Source organism: Hylaeus anthracinus, unplaced genomic scaffold, assembly GCF_026225885.1.
Source record: "Hylaeus anthracinus isolate JK02 unplaced genomic scaffold, UHH_iyHylAnth1.0_haploid 4, whole genome shotgun sequence".
Classification (NCBI taxonomy): domain Eukaryota; kingdom Metazoa; phylum Arthropoda; class Insecta; order Hymenoptera; family Colletidae; genus Hylaeus; species Hylaeus anthracinus.
The window spans coordinates 2,330,085-2,354,069 of NW_026535289.1; the positions used below are offsets into that span (position 1 = coordinate 2,330,085).

Genomic DNA, 23,985 nt, shown 5'->3' on the forward strand with positions numbered 1-23,985 from the left:
TTTCTTTTCTCCCCTACTATACATATAGCATGAAATGAACGTATCTATTCGTATTTTTATTCTCTTCTTTCACCCTCCCTACTTCTAATTTATCTTATAATTTCAATTTGCGTTAACCTCATCTCTAGTTCTAGATTCTTTCTAATTATGCTTCTAACTTCGGAGTACTGGATCCTGTAATAGAATTTCTCAATTGTTCTACGTATACATACAATATATTGTAATTGCGTCCCTAATTCTAAAAATTCTTTCTTCTACCGTGTAATGTCTGAACTTTTCACATTTTTTCGGATTTAGCTGGGCATGACGCCTATCAACGCCTTCGATGCGTTCAACCTGAAACCAGGTGGCGAGTACAAGTTCCAGGTGACGCCGCGGAACCGTTATGGTTGGGGCGAGTCCGTAACTATGACGAATACCGTCAGGGTCAGCGAGACCGTCGACCTTCCGGAGTTCACGAAAATCTTGCCAGGTCAACTCAAGGTCCTCGAGGGGACGACAGTAAAATTGGAATGCCAGGCGAGTACGCTATTATTAGACGGTCCTAATTTTCTACCTTTGTTCCGGCACGTCAGTTCTAATACGTCTCACAGTACAAACACTATTTAAAGGATTATAGTCGGTCACTCGAAAAGAAGTGATCTTGGACTTTTAACCTTAGGAATTTGTTTAGTTGCACTAATAATACTTTCCTGAAATTTACACATTTGAGCACTCCAACAAATATTCAAGACATCAAGTACACATACAGTGGGTGTAGAATGTATTCGTACACCGATCAATTTCCCAAAAAGCTTTTGTGTGAAATTGTAGTTTCTTAACTTCTTTTTTTATAATCAATCATATTTTACATATTCTCGGAAGTCTCTAAGATAGATATAGTCCAAACAACATTTACTAGTTAATATAATTTGTGAAATTAGTAAAAAAATGCGAAAAGTGGGTAAAAGTATAGAAGCAATAAGTATTTGTACGATTCTCATGACGAACCACCATTTACAGTAGACTTTGTAACGTAAACACATTAGTTTATTGTTCCGCCAATCAAATTTCCAGTAAAGCACTTTTAGTGCGAATACTTATTGCTCCAACATTTGTATCGATTAATTGTTTTTTTCTTGTTAATTTCGCAACTTACATAAATAGCTATTTTTTTGTAATCTATCTATTCTAGAGATTTCCGAGAATATGTAGAATCTCGTTGTTTACAAAAATTAAGTTAATAAATTACAATTTTATACAGTTTTTTTGGAAATTGATCGGTGTACGAATACTTTCTACACCCACTGTAAGTGACTTCTTTTAAGATTAATCAACAAACAGCTATCTAATGTTTCGAACACAGTGATGTGTAGTCCTCTTCAAGGATACAAAAGCCTGAATTAAGAAATTAATGCATACCAACACCAAACAATGTACATACAAAATAATGATAAGATAATGAAATAATATAGTAGATGAACTTACATCGATAAATATATGAAAATAAAATTTAGAAAAAAATTAATAGTTCCACTAAAAATCATTCTTTTTGAGTATTCAACTAAATATAATTCCTTAAGATTTAGTCAGTGTTAAAAATGAACAAAGACCTTAAAAGAAGGGTGAAATTAATGAATATGTGCAATACTTTGGCAGGTTCACAGTGACTCGAAAATTGACATAAAATGGTACCGCGAGCCTGCCGATTTAGATCCAAACAATGATCCCAGATGTTTGATCTCTCATGTGGGCAACAAGTGCTCCCTTACAATCGAAAACGTTCAAGACATCGACACAGGCAGATATATTTGCGAGGCAAGCAACGTGGTTGGAAAGGTGTCATCGTTTGCTAGAGTGTCCGTCGTTAACGATCCGAAGATCATTGAAGCCGATGCTAAGCTTAAATCCAGGTAAACATGATCGATAGAAATCTATCTCTTTTACATAATGTAATAACAATCTCAATTTAAAACAGTGGTAAATATTATACGTTACGTGCAAAATTTATACCTCCTATGTTCTTAGAATTAAACTATAAAGGTTTCCCAAAAAGGATTCAGAACTTGTTTTTTTAATAAAAGAAAACTGGTATGGAATACATCCAATTTTTACACAAATTTTAAATTGATTTTTAGACAATTAAACGTGAAAAATTATATCGTTTTAAATACCAACCATACTTTATTATTAAAAACATCAAATTTTTAATTCTCTTTTTGAAAACCCCTTGATATCAAGAAATGTTTATGTCGATTCGCAGAACTTTGGAAGACGACTTGGAAGACAGTCCTCCGCAATTTACCATGAGGATTCGAGACAGAAGAGTTCAGGCGACGTATCCTGTAAGATTGACTTGCCAAGTGACAGGACACCCTACTCCGGAGGTTACGTGGTTCAAAAATGGCACGGAGATCCGTCAAGACGGTAAAGAGTGTTCCTCAAACCTATATAGAGTGAATTTTTTTTCATGCAACGATGCAATATGCACTTCTACTTGTTTCTTAAATGAAACCGTGCATTCTTTTTACATAAATCGTTTCTTTATATCATAGTGCGTCTAAAAGATTAATTCATGGCCATTGAAGATGTAACACACACACAAAGGAATCTCTCATATTTATTATTAAAGAAATTATTTTAACCCTGCAGGGGTTCAAACGAACTACCATTACAGTTTATTTACTCTGTCATTTGTTTCTTTATATTTTTCTTTGCATTCTTGAGTTGTACAGTAATTAATGTACTCACACAATTAGTTTCTGTTTTCCCTTTTATAATTTTAAATTAGTCCATGCTCGAATCAAAACAAAACGAGCGTTTCGAAGTCGTGCCAAGCATTTTATTTGGAACGTTTTCGATCCGAAGATTTGAGGCTTAAAAAATGACAGACAGAATCACAAATCATCCTAAAAAACTGTCACAGAAGAACATAATTTATGAGACTTTTACATCTAAAAAGACTTGCAGCTCTTTAAGTTACATAGCTCTATATTATGTCAGATTTCAATTAAATTAACTCTGCGGTGAAACTTCTAAAATTATACACTTAAACTAATGAACAATTCATCGATATAGTAACGTTGACGTTCCTGGACATTTACTTATAATTTATACTTGAAGAACGCCACGTGTTCTGGAACGAGTCGAGCTTCTACACCCTGGAGATCATTCACTCCACTCTGGAGGATTCTGGCTGTTACATGGTGACAGCGAGGAATGCGAACGGTTCGGTGTCCTGTCGCTGTATCCTCGTCGTTGACAAGGGAATTCGCGCTTACATAGCTCCGGAATTCCTGTGCGGGCTCGATGCAGCGTACACGATAAAATTGGGTGGCGATTTACGAATGACAGCACAGATAGAGGCGTATCCCAGCGTCGGTGTCGTATGGTAATTTCATTTGTTCAATAAACGATATTAAACAATTAACAATGAAATGGGGACAGGTAGAATCTAATTTTTTCCTTAATCATTTGATTTTAGAAACTACTAGTTTGCGTTACAAAGCCTTCAACAAGTAACTCTAAATTTTGACTGTTTTTTCTAAAGTTTAGAACAGAAAAGAAAAGGGAGTAGATAGATTAATATTGTTATAATATTAAATAATTCTATATAATATCATAATAAAAATGAAATTTTATGTAATTTTAGTAGAATTATTAATTCTATTCAAATTTTATAGTGAGTAAGTAACTTTTAATCTAGTTGATATAATATTGCAAGCGGAGAATTAAATATAAAAATCAAAAGTTCATGATTAATAAAAATGTGTAATCTGGTTGATATAACATTGCAGGCATAGGGTAAAATACAAAAATCAAATAAGTATTAGGTGGACTGGAGAGTAATGTCGTTTTTTCAATTTGAAATACTTGTTTATCACTCACTAGCTCATTGATTTTGATCGATCTGGCATTCAACATTTTTACACTAAATGGCAAAAGGCTGTTGATAACGAGGGCGATTACATAATTGATTAAAAAAAGGAATTTATTAAAAAATTTCTTTGAATTTAGTGTAAAATAAACGACATTAAGTGAATAAGTTAAATTGAATAAATTTTTTATTTCCATGGCTAACGTCTTTGTAATTCTCTGGTGTAAATGTACTTTCTCCTTGGAGAGTAAATCTGTATACCTAAATAGGTGAAAAATGTTGGGTGGACATAAACCATACCTATATACCACAGTTTCTAACACAAGGGAACTGACGTAACTGACGCTTTACATGTGGTTTTAGGCATCGGGACGGAGTCCGTCTTCGTCCAAGCAGAAGAGCAGCCATGACCTTGGATCATGATGGCACCGTCGAACTGTGCTTGGCCAGGGTCACCGAAAGGGACAGCGGTCTTTATAGTTGCACAGCTACGAACGAGGTTGGCCATGCTGAAACATCCACGAAGGTGACAATTCTTGGCACCTTGGCTCAGGGTGACGAGGCGTCTATCGAAGGACTGCCAACTGTGACAGTCGCGTCTGACATACCGTGAGTCCTGAATAATTGTCAACAGCTACTAAATTCAAACATCAAGTTGTTGAACATTATAGTTCCATACATCAACAATCATCCTCCACTTAACCCTTTCGGTTTGTTGTTTGAAGGTACACTTAGGATATGGTTGCAATAAATGCTTGATATCATTTGTAAAAGACAGAAGATTAATTTCAATCGTATTATCATGCGTAGTAGGCATTGAATATAGATCAGTAGCAACAATCAAGGATAATTTGTGATAGAATTTCGATAGAAATAAAGTAATTATCAAGAGTTTTTAAAGGTGGTCACAATATCACTACTACGTGATTATGAACTTTTGGGAAATAAGTTATGCACTTTTGTACACATGATATCACCTATAGATCAGTAGTAACATTCAAGGACTATATTTGCAAAGATTGCCATTGATATTCAATAATTATCATGGATTTTCTGAGGCGATATCGCACTAACGACATTATGAGTGCTCGATTTATTTGACAGTTTATTAACTTTCCACGGATAAATTATCCATTTTTGTACATTCTATATAAAGTGTAGATCAATAGCAACATTGCGGACTACGCAATAATATAATTATGAATATTATTCGAAGGTAATACGCAATCATTCTAGCAAGTACTACAAAATTTCTTTTCATAAATTATTTGAGATAAAATGCTCCAAATGACTGTAATCAACAATTATTTGATTAAGAGTCAATTAAGCAAGTAGGTTTTATACATATAATTTATCTTGATACAAAAACTTGCAGATATTCGAAGGAGCCTCTGTTCGTCTCGAAACCCTTGTCCACGGAGGCGATCGAGGGTGACACTGTCATCATCTCCTGCGAGGTCGTTGGTGACCCCAAACCGGAAGTAATGTGGCTGCGCGACTTCCTTAAGGTAATGTATACATTTTAATTAAATATAAATATGAAAAAACAACAGTAAATTCAGAAAAATTTCGTTTCGAGAAATTATACAATGTTTGTATCCTCTAGAAAATACATTTTGAATTGATAGAAGACACTTTCTACACTTTCAACCATAACTCAACAATTTTCTCGAAGAAAGAAAAATCGTCTCGTCTAACAATGGGAAGACTACTGCTGATTACAAAGCTTCCTTAATTTTTTATTTCAGATGATTTAGCCATTAGATACATTTTCTACCAGTTCCTCCGAAACACATCTAATTGACTATAACTTCTACACAAATTAGAATGGACCAATTAAAATTAATATATTCATAGCTCAATCCATATACTTTTAGATAATACATAAACATTTCACAAAATTACATAACATTAGAACATAACATTACAGCATTCCTAAAACCAGCTTAATTACCATTCCCTTAAAATGGCGTAATTCCTTTTAAATGAAGTGTCTCCTCTGCGATCAGACTTAGCGGGTGGGTGATCGCGGAGGGAACAAGAAAAAGAAAGGAAATGTTACGCAATCGGTGAAATGACGTGTCCCTAATGCCGTCCTGATCCATGATGTGGGTCAAGGTGATTGCGAAAAAGAAATGACAACGTAACATACCGGCATTATGCCCGTAAATGGGCTAGGCGTTATATGCGTCGGGGAAACGTCATTGATATTGGACGGCTCTTTAAAAGGTAACAGTAAGTTACGTGAGGTTAGACACCCGGTGCCAGGAGAAAGAGAGAAATTTATTGCCCGAGCGGGTGGAAGGTCTCTGTGACAATATGATCGCTCGACGGGAATGTGTTACGCGAGTCTGACCACTGAACGGATACGACTACTAGGCGTTCTAGTCACATTCTGACTTCCGTTTCACAAGGGAAATTCGCTACCCTGAAAATTTCGATTTTTGTGAAAATTGTACACATTCGTTGGGGGACCCTGAGAGAAGTTCTGAGATATTTTTATTATCGGCTACAATTCGTTTCTTGGGGCTAAAAACACCCCTTATGAGTATTTCCCTATTTATCAATATATTTTTTAAATGAGAGTTGGTATAACAAAATGACTGAAATAAAAAGTTAGTAGTTTCTTATCATTTAGTTCACGTTAAATTTAAAGATATATTGGTAAATAGGAAAACATAAATGAGGGGTGTTTTCATTTCTATTCTGTATCACTTAAAATTACACATACAGGGTATCTATGTATAAGTCCGGACATACCCAGGGTGTCAATTTTACAACAAATTTCCAACAAAAAATTACTCTTAGACATTTTCTTTTGGTCGCCTTATTCTCTAGTATTTTCACTTTTACTTTTTTTCTGTGTTTTCGCCGGGCACTCCTCGGGAAAAACTTCCTCGAAGTCTCAGCTTTTGAATGGTATCGTAAAAAAAATTCTACGGTGGTATTTTAGGGAGAAAATGACGTTTGAATGCAGAAAAGTGGACGTTTTTAGATGAAAATCGACATTTTTCAACAAAAATCGACTTGTCATTTTAAAATTAGCTTGACATCGGGTTTGATGTATTTTTTGGTGACACTCCCGAGCCTCCCCAATTAGGAAAAAAACTGGTTCTTTTACACCTCAAGCCTCTCCAGCCGCATGTAGAGCCTGAGTGAGAGATGAATAATAATTGTTTTTGAACATGTATCTATAGAATTTTCATTTTTAGAGACTATTTAATCAAAATCTACCTCAGTGTACCGGTAAATGATATGGAGATTGCAACACGATCGATTTCACACAGCAAAAAGTCGATGTTTTCGGCACAGGAGATTAGATAAAAGAGTCTAAATTTGACAAAAATAATTTATTGGAAAAAAAACAAAACCTTGAGGTGTAACAAAACCAGTTTTTTTCCTAATTGGGGAGACTCGGGAGTGTCACCAAAAAATGCATCAAACCCAATGTCAAGCTAATTTTAGAGTGACAAGTCGATTTTTATTGAAAAATGTCGATTTTTACCTAAAAACGTCCACTTTTCTGCATTCAAACGTCATTTTCTCCCTAAAATACCACCATAGAATTTTTTTACAATACCATTCAAAAGCTGAGACTTCGAGGAAGTTTTTCCCGAGGAGTGCCCGGCGAACAACTAGGTATTTAAAACCGAAAAACGGATAGAGAAAAAGTCAAATTTTTAAAAATTGTCACAATGTAAAGTTTGACCTAATTTTTCACTTATTAAACCTACGTAATAAATTTTGATTTTACATCAAGGAGATGAAAAATTTAACGCTTTTTCGAATGGTGTACTGATTTTTAAGTTTGCACTGTATTTTAGTGGAGTTATGGCCGTTAAAAGAGTGCCAAGTCGAAAACACAGAAAAAAAAATTAAAAGTGAAAATACTCGAGAACAAGGCGACACAAAGAAAATATCTGAGAGTAATTTTTTGTTGGAAATTTGTTGTAGAATTGACACCCTGCGTATGTCCGGACTTATACATAGACACCCTGTATACACACTTTAATTATGAACCTATCTAGAAAGAGTCTGTCTCTTAGGACTTTTAAATTGGTCTGTATTAATTTAGACTGAAATCAACTTCTGCATACTGTTACTAGGCATACCAAAAGTTTCATTTGTTAAGTAGACAGCCGAAAACATAGTTGATAAGTTCCAGGAGATAGACATTGAATTCGAAAGCCTATAAATAGACTCCTGATAGACGAAGTGTTTAACTATAGATGTCTAAATTTTATTTAAAAACTTTTATTCGTCAATGACTAAATGAACTTATTTCAATTGAGAAGAGTTCATCTCAAATATATTAATTTGTTACTTTGTTAATTCGGGGTTTCCTTTATATACAAATCTATTCTATCAACGAAGATAGAAAGCTCAGTCGATCCCGTTATTATGAGAAACGTTTCAGATTCGATTTAAGAATATTATCACAGATGCGCCAAATTCTATTCCATTCACGTTCCTATCGATACTCATTCGTATAAACTCTTCCGAGTTTATTCCGACGATGTCACACGCAAGATGACGCGCGATGCATACCAAACAGTGGTAATTTTAAATATGTTGACGTCATTCCCATAATGGATCTTAAAATGTTGTCCATTCGGCATTTAAAAGACGTTCCTAAAAATCTTCGAGAGCCAATTCGAGACTTTCATGACGATCTTAATTGCTTAGTGAAAATGAGACTCCCGTTAGAAAATTTGATCAAAAAATGAAAAACAATGAACGAAAATAACCACTTTTGACGATTAACGAAATCAAATATTCGTTTATTGTGTTTCGAAATTAACTAACCAAAAATATATTCTTAAATTTTGATTATAAATGTTTTCCCATTTAAACAAATAATTAAAGTTAGGTTCATATAACTGTATCCGAACGACATGAATGGATCAAACGATGCTATTCATATACTTGAGAAGCGTCAATGTAGACACTCATAATTTTTAGGTAAGTTCTTACGATAAATTTGAAGAATGTTTACAGTTGTGTGTACTATTTATAACGATGGTATCTTGGAACTCGTGTTTCTTAAAATGAAAACGCAGACACACCTATAACAAAATAAAGGAACCTATCGTTTCCGATTACCTATTAGATAATAGATAAAAGATTAGATTTTGTGATTACTCAATGTTCTGTCAATTTACTCTCGTTGCTTGTTTCTTACCGATTAGATTTTGTTTCGTATTTACGATACATTTACAACCAGGTGTTGATGGATATATTGAATGTTATGTTATAACATTAATCTTAATACTTTAAAATACATTTAAATGCCATGAAATTAATTGAATGCTTACAAATTAGTTGAAATTGTATAATATTAATGTACATGATGTAAAATTATTTTTAGTGACATAAAATTTATTTAAATTGTACAAAATTAATTGAAATGCTATAATAATTAATTACATAGTGGAAAATTAATTTAAATGGTATAAAGTTAATTCAACTCACACAAAATTAATTTAAATACCATAAAATTCATATTAATGCTATAAAATTACTTAAAATCGTCGACACCTGTTCGTTATCGTGCAGTATTACTATTAATATCAATCAAGTATTCATAACAAAAATATCAACATAAAAATGAATACGAAGTACCAGAGATTTCGATACCTTCAAACACATCGTAGTAAGAACTCGTATACCAAATAGCTCGGGTCTTCGACACCTTTTCAGAAATTCATCTAAAAGTTTCTTTAAGACTGAACTTAAATTAGCGTAATTGCATGATCGCCAAAATCGATATTGCGTTTAGATAGTCTGTTCCCTACAACATTGTACGTAAAATGCTTTGGAAATCGACGATTAAACTATGCAGATTACGAGTATCAGATTAATCTCTTTAATTGAGGACACCTTAGTCCTATCACTCGCTAATATGTCTACACACAGACACGCGTATTAATGTCAAGTCGTAAAGGGAACCGGAAGTAGTCGGTGACCGGAAAATCGCGCGTGTATAAGGTATCCGCGTCACCCGCGAGGATATCTGCATTATCGAAAAGAGTATACAGAAGGGGCTCCCCACTTTTCCTTGCGAAGTCGGCTTTCTTCGTCGATGGATCGGTACCGCAAAAGCACGGGCGGCAAAACAGTCGCCGCGTGTCTTTGGCCAACGAATAGCCACTCCGTCCTCCGACCGATCCCTCACGATCGTCAGTTCTCGCAATCGCTCAGTGACATGGATATTTCCTATTCCGAATATTTCGGAATATTATACGAATATTCGTTGGAAACGTCCTGACTAAAGCTGTGAATTCACTTGCTTTGATGAATCGCTGGCCCACCCTGTTTGTGCAGTGGATATAGTATATTCGATGTGGGATTCCGAAACGTAAGCGAAGAAGCAATTTTATTTAAAAGTTCTTTGTTAGAGATCTTTCGTCGGTAGGTATCCTTGAAAATATAGATGTGGAGTTTGCGTAATAATGGAAATAGATGAAATGATGTCGAAAAAGAATGTTTTGGGGTGAAGATATTTGATGAGGGATGAAAATGAAAGTGCTTTCGTAAGAGAAGTAGATATTTCGATACTTTTTATTTTTTTATGAGTTTAAGAAGTCTTCTTACTTTTATTATTATATTTTGCAATGCATAAAAACACTTTTTATTTATTTTTTAGTTATTTATGCAACCTCTTCTAATATAGGTTCCAAAATAACTAACAGTAAGCCAATATTCCACGCATAAATAGTAAAATTCTATATTTTATTATATAAATTATATTATAATAATATTTCTTTGAAGAGGCATATTTCCAAATAAAATAAAATGCTTGAAGATAATTATTAAAGAGGGTTTTCGTCTGTTCTACATTATTTTGCGAAACGCAATGATATTGTTAGAAAAATATATTAATCCTTTATTATTCTATATTTGAAATGTTCAAAAATGTAGACATTAAACATTAAAAGTGTAAGGGAAAAATATATAAATAATATAAAATACGCAAACGAACATTCGATAACCATCAATTCAATATTACAGAAAAAGTACTAGATAAACAGAAGTAGCATATATCTAATTTTTTGTAAGAGAATCATTTCCAAACATAAAAGTCTGAGAATTTGAAATCATATTGGTAAATGCAGCTATGCATATAATAAAGACAAAGTATGAAGACGTTAAAATTAGAATTAAATAAGGATACAATTCTGAGGTAAACAACCTCCATATAAACAACACAAGCTACGTTATATTCTGCCAACAGAAAGAACTTTTTTCTTCCCTTATGAAAGATAGTTCAATCAAAAAAAATTACAAATAAGAAACACTTGCGATGCTCCTCTATGAAGAAATCGAAAACAAAAGCATCATTTTCATAACAGATTCTCCTTTGTCGCATATGCAAACTACATTTCGTAAAACAATGTAATAATATTAATAGTTTAATTTGGGTAAGCGTATACATTCTACACAAATTTAGCATGCGTTTCTCTTACTCGTATACGCCATAAATGCACAAAATTCTCAGCCATCGCGGCTAACGTCGTTTATTAAATTTCTCATTTCATCTGACGCTCTACCCTCTTCCCTATTTGGCAGTGTGACGAACGCTCGAGTCACTTTATTGAAATATCATCGAGGCTCCAATCGGTATCCGAGATCACGGAGCCGTGATCTACGGGGGATCTACACGGCGCTCGTTAGGGTATCCGTTGAAGCTGTCGATACTTAAGCGTTAGTGTCAGCGCCAGTTCGTCGTAAAGTTGACCGAGTCAGACCGTTTCCCTCTCTCGTTCCTTCCTGCAGATCCGTGAGACTCAACCAGCGAACGTGTATCCAGCTGCCAAATACGTACAAGTTTGTTGCAGCGCAGCTGCAGCTGCTAAATGGGGAAAAACGCGCGCTGATTTCGCGATGGGTGAAGATCGGTCGCTGATTCAAAACTCTGGATCGATATATTGCCCCTCCATCTGCTTCCTGATCATCGAATTGCGATTAATTCAGAGAAGCACGAGACTAAAATTTTAAAAAAGAAATCAATCGTTGTTTTTTTTGCATTGCTCGAAAAATACACAATTCGAGAATGACGTGTCGAATTTTGAAAAAGAAATCTTCATAATAGCTGGAGTTACAGTCTTGATTGTGGAACACTGTTAATCGCTCAACCGCAGCCTTCTTAACTTTATCTTTAAACGACATTTTTCATCTTGGTTGACAGCGTGTTCAGAGAACTCTGCGTCCAACCAATATGATCCAAGTCGCATTCTCTCCAGAAAACTTGTATCTATATCACAACGTAGCCATTTTTTTTATTATCTATTTTTCCTTTTCTTCGATAAATATGTAACATTTTTTTCGTGAAATTCAGACCTTCTTTTTCCAAAGCCTACTATGTTCTATGTTCAAAGCCTAATTTTTTCCGATAGCGAAATATTCTCACGTCTCCAAAAAAATGAAGTATCTCTACATAGCCATACGTATATTTATATCTAGTTTAACAAAATGTTTGGTTATTTGATTTCAAATATATCCTGTGGTTATAAAACTGTCAACCGAACATCACTCATCATTTTTAACTACAAATCTAGTAATGCCACGTTAATGACATCATGACACCGATCGATTTTAACTTGTTTAAATGTCCAATGGACCTCCATGAATTTTTAACAGAAACTCTTCACGTATTTTCTTCGTAAACAATTTTTGAACAGACCTCTCTTCTTTTGTCCATTAAGTGTTTTGCCTTTATCTCTATTTTTTTTTTAAATTTAAATATTTTTTAATTTTTCAATACATCTACATATAATAAGCCCCTGTAATAAAGGTCGTTCCAAACTGATGTTAGATGATCGCTGAACCCAGTTTCAAGCAGCACTGGTCACCACAAAATAGATTTTCAAAAACGACTTTTACTTCGTCGTAAACAATTTTGAATTATTTTTCTTTTTAACACATTCGCGACCGACAGATATTTTACGTTTCTAATACCGAGTACGGACAAAAATAATAAAATTCTGAAGCTGCACGTCACAAATTTGTATCGTTAGGCTGGAAATAAAAATTAAAAAATATGATCTGAAATATCAATGTTGTTAATATTTAGTGTATAAAATAAAAAGATTTTCATAGTTTTTTCATAACCAGTACTAATATTTGAAATTACGTGAATTCACGTCGTGAATGTGTTAATATTGAGTAATGTCTTTTTATTAAGTATTGCCAATTCTATTAAAAAATATAAATTCGTTTCTCTCTTAAATCTGAAACTTTCGTAAAAATTAGACCTTTTGACTGAATATGTTCCCTTAATACACTTCGAGGTACAAGTAACTTGACTTAATGCGTTACTTTCAACGTATTCGCTTTTTTCCTATGTTTGCAATCTGTTTGACACGGGTAAATATAGATCGATATACGATGACATTGCGAGAAGTCCTTGCTGGAGCCGGCTTTGCTTCAGTTTATGGCGCCTCTCTTCCGTAACGGGAAGTGTCGTCCGCATAAATTTCATCGTAGGCGAACAGTTCTGCACCGTGACAGGTGAAAGATAGATGGGTCTCAGAAGGTCCATTATGTCACCATTCGACTTTGAGCATCGGAGATCGTGAAAACTTCATTCGCGGTGTCTGCGTCGCGACAAGTCAAAGTCGAATTGAGTCTTCATCGCAGTTGCATACTCTTAACTCCTCGGGGCACGCGATTTGAAAGAACAATAAAACTCAAGCTGCACAAAAGAGCAGTGTCGACAATTTACTAATGCGTTTTAACGTTTAGAAATGTTTGTTTTCATTTATTTAACATATAGCATTAGTTCATAGCATTTTAAATATAATATTGAAGCTGATCAAAAGGTAGAGAAATTTTGAATACACCTAAACCCAAGGGATTAAGAGACTACGACTCTTTATCGCAGAATTTTGATTTATCTGTATAAAAAAATATCGAATTTTTTATTACTTACATTTTGTAATCCAGTGTCTAATTTAACGTTGGTTACTCAAAGTATTGAATTTTTATCGGCTACAATCGAATATAGGAACCTTTTAATTTTCGTGGGCAGTTCTGTACAGATTCTGGGCAGATTTGCTTCTTCATTTAAAATAAATCTACATACAAAACAGATCTAAGAACAGTCAATGTACACAACATACAATTCAAACGTGCAAATTTAAAACGTTTTGCCTTGGGCGCCAAGATTTAATACAGATGTACAAGCTAGTTTATTATTTTGATAATAACAAGTGATATTAAATTTGTTGTTTTAAAAAGAAAAGTTACAATCTTCTTTTTCAATAATTCGTGACTCAAAAGGCTATACACTTATCCCTTGAGTAATTGTAATCAATTTGAACTACGAGACATCTCGTAGTTGGCAATGGGTTAAGCAGTACCCATGTAGGAATATACAGTCTCCGACGGTCTCCGAACGTTTGTTTATTAAACAAAGAACTTGCTCTTTCGATTCAAATAATGACCCAGTGATAGCGATAGTAGTTGAAGGTTAACTATTCGTGATACGACTCGAAACGATCAACAAGTACACGATATTGTTGGTGCCGCGTTCGAAACAATTGATGAGAATTCACTGTGCAATCAGGATCCTCGTTTTCGTTTCTGTCGAATCGAAAAGGAACAATCGTAGCCTTTCTTCCCATCGACCTTAATTTTCGTGAGTATAAAGAGGACGTGTCTGGCGGAGGGTCTTGCAATTAGTAACGAAAAACGGTAATATGCGTTGGCACTCGTGTCATACGAACAACGAGATCAGTCTCAAGCGATCTGTTCAACTTTCGCTCCCTATATGGACTAGAGTCCCGACGAAGACGTTTCTCATCTCACTTTTATCGCCGCCCTTACTTCTCTCTTCGTTTCTCTCTATGTAGAACGCCTCGAGTTTGAACCCCATGACCACTCTGGTAAGATCGTGGATCATCGTTTGAATAGGTGCTAGATTCTCAAGAGAAAAGAATAGTTCCAATCACTGATACGATCTTGATCTCTAAACGCAATTAAAAACGTTCGTGGAGTTCTTAATTGGAACACTTTGAAAAATATGATGGAATCTCCATTGTACGATTATCTCTGTTGTTGAAACGTTTCATCGCCCGCGGGATCTACTATCCGATTGTTTGATTTTTTGATCAGAGTGTGTTCATTTAGAGTACCTCTTTCTTTAAATCTTGATCTCTAAACGTAATGAAAAAGGTTCGTGGAGTTTTTAATTAGAATACTCTACAAAATATAATAGAATCTCCATTGTGCGAACGCCTCTGTTGTTGAAACGTTCAATACCCTGCGGGCTCTACTTACTATCCGAATGTTTGGTCAGAGTGTGTTCATTTAGAGATACCCCTTTCTTTAACATTGATTGTTATAAGAATTCGGTATACATTAATAGAAGTACAGTGGGTGTAGAAAATATTCGTACACCGATAAATTTCCAAACAAACTATGTAAAATTGTAATTTATTACCTTATTTTTTATAAACAATGACATTCTACATATTCTCGGAAATCTCTAGAATAGATAGATTACAAAAAAATAGCTATTTATGTAAGTTACGAAATTAACAAGATAAAAACAATTAATCGATAAAAATGTTGAAGCAATAAGTATTCGCACAACTGTTTAATTTTTAAAACTTCATTAAAAAAAAAAGAAATTTATTTCCCTTTGATTTTCCTTTGATTTTATCATTATTGTAACTCTTCTAAGCATTAAATTAACTAAATTATTAGTTATTCGAAGTGGAATCTTTTTCCATTCCTCTATTAGAGCCATTTTTAAAAGTATTTTACCGAAAATTTGATGTTTTTTACTTCGTACGGAGCAAAAAACTAATGTGTTTACGTTACAAACTCTACTGTAAATGGTTCGTCATATGAACCGTACAAATACTTATTGCTTCTATACTTTTATCCACTTTTCGCATTTTTTTTGTTAATTTTACAAATTACATTAACTAGTAAATGTTATTTGGATTATATCTATCTTAGAGACTTCCGAGTCTATTATAATAATAAAAATAATAAAAACCTCGTTCGGTAACCAATAAGGACAAGCGTCGAAATTGAACATGATTGGGCTTGCAATTGTTCTTTAAAAAATTCTCTCTCAAGCTATGCTGCGTTTCTCTTCTCTTATTCGATGGATCCGTCTACCATGAGTTTACATTCCTTATTTACGCACTCGCTCGGGTTACGTGTTATTGTTGTCAGCAATAACAAAGCTGCTCTTGGTAACGCAACTGCGACTCTGGAACGCACTTTGATAAGAAAAACAAAGTACGTTTCAGAACCAGATTTCTCAGTTTGAAGTGCGTTTCTCAGATCTCAGGATGAAGTAGGCTATACTTCTATTCTTCACAAAAATAAAAATAATCATAGAGAAAATTATCATATGTTGTAATGAGATTATGATGGAGTGTCCTATGATACCATTTTTCCTCAAAATGCATCTCTTACATCTGCAAAGTGCAACTGAATTTTTTTAATAATAAAGCTATCTAATTTCTTTCACGTACATAAATGAATTCCTCAGATGGCTTGGATCATTTTGAGTACAAAAGGTATAGTACAAGACCTTTGAACATTTGTAATGCTTTTGACAGATATTACTAACCATAAATGTTATAAAAAACGCTTAAACAGAAATCAATTCAGCATGTGTGACAGTTGATACTATTTAAAAAAAAATTAATTATCATGTATCAAGAAACAATCTTTAATTTCGAATACATTATAATGCACCGCAGGCCTTATGTTAATTAAACTTGTTGAAAAATATTGCAACGTCATAGCTGATCCACTTTTTGATACATGGCCGCCTGCCATAAGTTTCACTGCGTCTGTCGAGATTTCAATGCCCGCGAGTTACTGTGCGTTTAACGTTGGTCAAACGATTTGAAGGACAATTCACAAATATTACGTAATCTGAATGTATAGCATAGTCAATTAGAGTATGAAATAGAAACGTAGGGAAGCTACACGCGTGTAGCATGCAATCAAAGTGTATTTAAAGTAAGGAAATTATTGACATTGGCAAAAATTTGTTTAATAATCGCGAAATAAGAAGAGAATAAAAAGACTTTAGTATTTTTGAATTTGAATCTTAGAATTAACAAAAGTATAAATTAAATCAGTGAAGTTAGGTTTTACAGTTGCAAGAAAACGAACTGTAATAATAATAATAATAATTTCTCGCATAGTTGTCCTATTACAATATTGGCACGTATTGTATAAGTTTACATTTTATTGGATATACATTTTGTTTTGTAACTTCTATGAGACTCTTTCTTACGAGTCTCAACGTATTATTTGTTGTATAATCGTATTAGGGTGTCTGGAAAGTCAATGTCGATTGTTGGTAGGTGATGCAGATCTGAAAATATCGGAATGGTTGAAAACAAATAACATGTATACATCCCTTGAAAGGTGGAAAGGTTGTGGAACAAAATGGTACCTATTTAATTTAATAAATATATTTCAAAATTCAAATCTTTGTCTTTGAATTTTTCTTAAAAATTTGCACGAACTTTATGGACAACCCAATACTTTGCAGTTCAGAGAAGATTATATTACATTAAATTTGTCTGTAACTTCTTCGAAACATCGCCTAGATATAATAAAAGTTTAAGAAACTTCCAAACAGACATTTAATTTCTAAAAGTTTCCAAATGCCTCCACTTAAGAGATCAATAAAATATAATTCGTCGAACAGTTGCCAATTGTTCCTGATTAAAATACTGTCTGCTTACAGCCTGATTACTACCGGGACGCAGCCCACTTCCGGCTGGTCGGTCGGGGGCCTCAGTATAGGCTGGAAATACCCTACGCGAAGCTCGATTTTACTGGAACTTATTCCGTGATAGCGCGCAACTGTCATGGGGAGGCTAAGGCCGTGATTTCTTTGCAGATCTACGCGAAAGGTAATGCCCGTCGTCGAAAAGAAACTAGCATGGTTTGATTAAACGAGGGAACGATTATGCTTCCAGGTCAAGGCAAAGAAGAGAAGATGAAGAAATCGGGGGTCACGCACGGGTAAGCGGTATATCTAGATTACTACGCCGATAAGTATCTCCGTTTGACATGGCGAATAACAAGTTTGCAATTTGCGAAACAACGACGCGCGTGTTTCGAAACGAACGGCGCGCTGAATGGTTTGTTGTTAACTTTGATTGACAGGAAAGTGCTGAGTTTGCCGGAGATTACGCGAGAGCTGCGGGATCTAAGGTGTTGCGATGGAGATGCTGTCACCCTCGAATGTAAAGTTCACGCCACGCCAGAGCCGCCTTTGGTGCGATGGGAACATCGAGGAAAGGTAACAACTGAACGATCTTTATCTGAAATCTTGACGAGACTTTGTAATTTGTTGACTGAAAAAAATGTAGACAAAGGAAATATCTAACTCGTGAGAGTAATTCAGAAATAATTCACATTCCTAGGCTTGGTGTGACACAGTGGGTGTAAAAGTATTCGTACACCGATCAATTTCCAAAAAAACTGTATAAAATTGTAATTTATTAACTTATTTTTTATAAACAATGAGATTCTACATATTCTCGGAAATCTTTAGAATAGATAGATTACAACAAAAAAATAGCTATTCATGTAAGTTGCGAAATTAACGAGAAAAAAACAATTAATCGATAGAAATATTGAAGCAATAAGTATTCGCGCAACTGATTAATTTTTAAAATTTCGTTAAAAAAAATAGAAATTTACATTACTTTATAAGTATATAATACTTCCTTCGTAGAATTTCCTTTTGATTTTACAATTATTGCAACTTTTCTAAGTATTAAATTGAGTAAATTATTAGTTATTCGAAGAGGGATCTTTTTAACCGACTTCGAAAAGGAGGAGGTTACTCAATTTGACACGTATATTTGTTTTTCCATTCCTGTATTAGAGCCATAGTAAAAAGTACTTTATTGGTAATTTGATGTTTTCTAATTCGTACGGAGCAATAAACTAACGTGTTTACGTTAAAAACTTTACTATAAATGGTTCGTCATAAGAATCGTAAAATACTTATTGCTTCTATACTTTTACCGACTTTTCGCATTTTTTTGTTAATTTCACAAATTACATTAACTAGTAAATGTTGTTTGAACTATATCTATCCTAGAGATTTCCGAGAATGTATAAAATATCCTTGATTATAAAAAAAGAAGCTAGAAACTACATTTTCACACAAAAGTTTTTTGGGAAATTGATCGGTGTACGAATACATTCTACACCCACTGTATGTATTATTATTATTTTATTTGGAGTTTAAATAATTGAACAATTGCTTATCTAAAATTCTAAAGGGGTATATATCTTCTTGAGTGATCAAAGTATACAGATGAAATAACTAGCCTGTAATAATAACTTAAAAATAATACAAATTCTTATACTTAGTATAATAAGGATTATTATTATTATGTTATTTGTAAATAATTGAACAATTGCTTATCTGAAATTTTAAAGGAACTGTGTGCTTTCTTGACTGAATAAAATAAACAGAAAAATAGCTAACTCGTAACAATAATTGAAAAATAGTACAAGTCCTTATACCTGGTGTAATAAGTATTTTTACTATTTCACTTGGATATTGAATAATTTAACAATTGCCTGTCTAAAATTGATAAATGAAATAAAAATTACGCATTACAACGGTCAAAGTTATGTTTGTGTGTTCTAATCGTAGATTCTACAAATGAGTGACGATTTTTCTGCGGAATTTGATGGAGAAACAGCGCGTTTGTGCATCCAGCATGTTTACCCAGAGGACGAGGGCGAATATACCTGCGTGGCTTACAACGACCTTGGAAAAGCATTCACGTCAGCGTGCCTAGTAGTGGATGGTGAGTTTCTATGTAAATCGTGGCTGCCTGATAAGGCATAACGTCTTATGCAAAAACAAAAACAGCAATGTAGATATCTAGGACCTTCGTTTGAAATGTTTTCTCAATTACTGATCGTATTCCTAATGCAAATCGTTCCACGAACGCACCCAGCGTCTATTCGATTAAAAAGTGTGTGATAAGGAACGTGATTGGCGCCTACGCTTAAGCGGTGCGTAACAGCGTTTAAATGTTATACAACCAGTGGTGAATAATGATTCCAGGGAGCCCTAGACAAAAAGTGAATGAAAAACAAATGAAAAATTCATTTAAATTTGGTCTTATTAAGAATTAAGTAATGTGTGATAATAATTACCGATTAAATAGACTTGAAAAAAGTATCTCAACAATAATGACTTAAATGAATTATTAAAAATAATTAAGATTAACAAATAAAGAAAAGAAAAATAGAAAAATAATTATTAAATATAAATAAATAATATTATTAAATGAATAATTAAAAAAGAGCTTGTGACACATAATTATTAATTAAATAACTCCATCGAGTTAGATTTGTTAATTTTCTGTTCTTAGTGCCTGAAGGAAAAGAAAATCTCTTAAGCCAAAGATTGACGAGACCTGTAGGTCTATTATCGGCAGGATCGACACCGAGATCGACACCACGTTCGACTCCAATTAGAAGTTTATCTCCGGCAGTTTCGCGTAAGTAAAACATAAAGGACCATTTATTTGTTCTAGCAGAAGACCAGACTGATTTTTTTCAGTCATTTCTGGTCAAACTTACTTAGTATTTCGTGAGCACACAATAAAATAATACACATTTTAAAAATACTACTTTTCAAACTTCACTTCATGTTCTCAATGTAGAATGTTGATTATCTCAGGCAATAAACGAACAATTTAATACTTTAATGTAATACGTATTAATCAGTTAAATATATGTATTAAATTTAATGTTTTATATAATATTTTGAATACTAAAAATAAAATTGTTATTTGCTCTGTGAGTATATTATATATATATATGAAGCTAATAAAAAGTACTATTCATAGTTCATACAGGACTCTATCTTTTAATAATTATACTTTAAATAAACAAAGGTATTCAAAATTTTCGGTTCCAATTCAAAGTGACGATTGTCCAAAAATGTCTCGATAATTGGGGTATTTACATGGTCTAAAAAAGAGATAAAGAAAAATAAATCTTTTCCATAAATTTTAGAATAATTTCGACTCGTTCCATTCAATTTCACCATACATTTATACATAATGTCAGGAGTAAATCTGCCATCGGCAAACGTTTCACAGATGGTCGAGAATTGAGGTCTTCTCCGCAGCTTCTTCCGCGAAGTAGGTCGATGTCAAGACGGCCAAAAATCAGTCCACCGAAATTTTACGCGGTTCCACACAACCGAGTCGTCGAGGAAGGCGAAACCGTGCGTTTCCAATGCGCTGTGGTCGGTCATCCTACACCGTGGGTAAAATGGGACAAAAACGGCATGGCTGTTACACCCACCGCGAGGACCTCCATAAAGGAACGGGACGACGTGAAGATATTAGAAATCGTCGAAGTCACTCAGGAGGACGCAGGATTGTACAGAGTGACCGTAGAAAACGATTATGGTCGTATCGAAGCCAGTGCCCGTTTGGAAATAATAAGTACGGAGATATCGAATGATACCTAATCGTATTTTATTTAGTATTATAAGTATTTTTATTTGGTGTTCCAAACCTAGAGTGAATCTTACGAGACATGTTGAAATTTCATTGTGAACCAAGCTAACATTGTCTTGTCAAAAGTATTTCATAAACTCAGAAACGAATCATTTTTTAATCCATACTTGCTAACATGGCAACGACGATACCATGTAGCAGTTTAAATCTGAAATTTAAAGAGGTACTTTCTAGCTTAGAATGTCAATCTTCAGCTATTATTTTAAATTAAGAATTTTCTTTTAATCTTTAAGAAATTTTATTTGTAATTTTGTACACGTATTTAATAATATTTTAAAGATATACATTATACGCGTGTTAAAACATGAATATACATATAGAATTTATTTTTTAACGAAAATAATCAAAATTACACGTCATACAACTGATCTTGTACATTCCCTTTAAAAAGAAGTGTATTAATGGTTGCCATGGTTATCACAATAGAACCTTTTGCCTAGACTAGAATAGATTCTAGACTAGAATATTCCTTTATTACTTACTATCTCGCTTATACATATGTATAATCTGTATCTGAAAAATTTCTTCAAAATGGTCTATATTTGTTTCATATCACGTGACGTGAATTACCTGCCTATCTCAATTAATAACTATTAAAGGTGATCAATTTTTATAATTCTTGATATGATTTTCCATTGGAAGATCGTCAACTGCTTGGTCCGGTTTCACGGACCATTAGAACCAGGAGTGCGTCACCCAGGACGTACCCATCTTTCGGTCGAAGTCTTCTGGACACGACTACCAGAATAAATGGAAGATTGCAACTCGGTTGCGGTATCAGAGGAACGCCCAGCCCAACACCAACGTGGTTCAGGTAAACTTTAATCAAACACGTTGATAACGCCTTTGCAAAAATAACCTGATCCACCTCTCACGGTAGCTCTACGTTAAAAAAAAAAAATAAATAAAAAACTAGCTGGTTATTGTTGCTCGCTTAATTCATATAGCTATTCATGTTTATTTTGTGTGCGACCCTTTACGGCCCACACAAGGAACTTCTCGATTTCCGATTACAGCGCCATCTATCACGAGTAAAAAAAATGTTTGAAACTAGTGTTTTGAAAAGGTCTCATAGCCAGCTTTCACAGTGCATGATAAAAAATGAGGTGTTCCATTAAAAAAATCATGTTGACCTTGACGTGACTTTGACTGGTCCTTTGAAGGTCAAACGGACACGATCGTTCAATAGAATTTTTGAAACCCTAAAACATTTCTCTAAACCATTTTTCTCACAAATGTTCCATTTTGGAAATATTTGACTGTTTCCATACTTTTGGAGCACCCTGTATGTATACATATATACAATACGAATGACACACAATATATGTGTCATACATATGTATACAAATGTAATAACAGTAATATATGTATATATATTATTTCCGTTTAGTTATTCGCTCATAAATTCATATTCTCCCATCTAGATTGCGTTATTGAGTTGAGTTTTCTTAAAAAAACTAAAAAACTACTGGACCAAATTAGAACAAAATCTAATCAGCTCTAAGTTAGATTGATACACATCGATTGCATCATCGATCATTTTGATCTCGCTATTAGTTTTTTAGAAAACGTTAACGAAAAATTTGTTTACATACGTATGTGTGTACGTGTGCGTATGTATGACGTACACACACGCGCGCGCGCGAACAATTTGTTAAAAATAGGCTAAAATTACTCCAACGACCTTGAAACATGGAGATCTGCTGAAAAATCGATTTTTCATTTTAGGGACAAATACAACTTCGCTATACATCGGGAAGTTAATATGACACTCCTTGTATAAAGATCTACACCGTCGTCGAATTTGTTCATCAACACTCCATATACAAGATTTTTTTAAATATATAGAACATTCTTTGAGGATCAAGGCTTCGGACCAATAAAAATCGAACAGGCTTGTACCATTTCGCGATCTCAATTTGTATTGATATGAAAAGTACCACATATTTAGTAATACCCTGTATAGAAGTCACCATATCCAATTAGTAATTTTTTTTATAAATCATTCCTGCTTAGATTCATACACATATCCATAAATAAAGAATTTTATACGCTCCAATCAAATATTAGAAAGCGCTGGTAATATACATATGGTGTATAATCTTAATAGGGTTCTCGTTATGTTGTTAAATCTTTCATCCGTGAAAAGTTCTTTCGTTTCGTTTGCATGAAACTGAAAATATTAAATTTATCAGAAATGGACGACCACTGGAACGATCGAGCCGAATAAAAAGGTACTTCGATGGCAAAACCACGAAAGTCGAAATTTCAAATGTGAAAGCGAGCGACGCAGGTGAATACACCTGCGTAGCAACGAACGTCCTTGGTTCCACGAAGAATACGTGCCAGGTAAACATCCTAGTTGACGCGTTCGAGAAGTAAATGTACTTTCTTATGTTTCATTACATGTTTTTTCTTAGGTGACCGTTCTCGACCCTCACGATCAGTCTACCTGCGACAAGGATCCACCGAGGTTCTTGCAGCCACTTCCGGAAGAGTCGATAGTCATGGAAGGGCACTGTTACGAGCTTCAAGCGAGATTGACAGGTGCCACAAACATAAAAATAGTTTCGT

General features: G+C 34.0%; 1 protein-coding gene across 4 annotated transcripts in view; it reads left to right on the forward strand.

Moving 5' to 3' along the window:
- LOC128894529 (titin homolog) overlaps positions 1–23,985 on the forward strand; it is a 99,786-nt gene that overhangs the window by 56,109 nt on the left and 19,692 nt on the right. For all 4 annotated transcript variants that reach the window (XM_054156313.1, XM_054156314.1, XM_054156316.1 and 1 more), the window contains 15 exons: positions 298–519; positions 1,639–1,892; positions 2,243–2,406; positions 3,103–3,370; positions 4,220–4,465; positions 5,232–5,364; positions 17,586–17,754; positions 17,821–17,866; positions 18,011–18,146; positions 19,521–19,677; positions 20,251–20,379; positions 20,986–21,336; positions 22,054–22,225; positions 23,607–23,760; positions 23,832–23,958. In XM_054156313.1, coding sequence (XP_054012288.1) covers positions 298–519; positions 1,639–1,892; positions 2,243–2,406; positions 3,103–3,370; positions 4,220–4,465; positions 5,232–5,364; positions 17,586–17,754; positions 17,821–17,866; positions 18,011–18,146; positions 19,521–19,677; positions 20,251–20,379; positions 20,986–21,336; positions 22,054–22,225; positions 23,607–23,760; positions 23,832–23,958 — 2,728 coding nt within the window. The remainder of the gene's footprint in view (positions 1–297; positions 520–1,638; positions 1,893–2,242; positions 2,407–3,102; positions 3,371–4,219; positions 4,466–5,231; positions 5,365–17,585; positions 17,755–17,820; positions 17,867–18,010; positions 18,147–19,520; positions 19,678–20,250; positions 20,380–20,985; positions 21,337–22,053; positions 22,226–23,606; positions 23,761–23,831; positions 23,959–23,985) is intronic.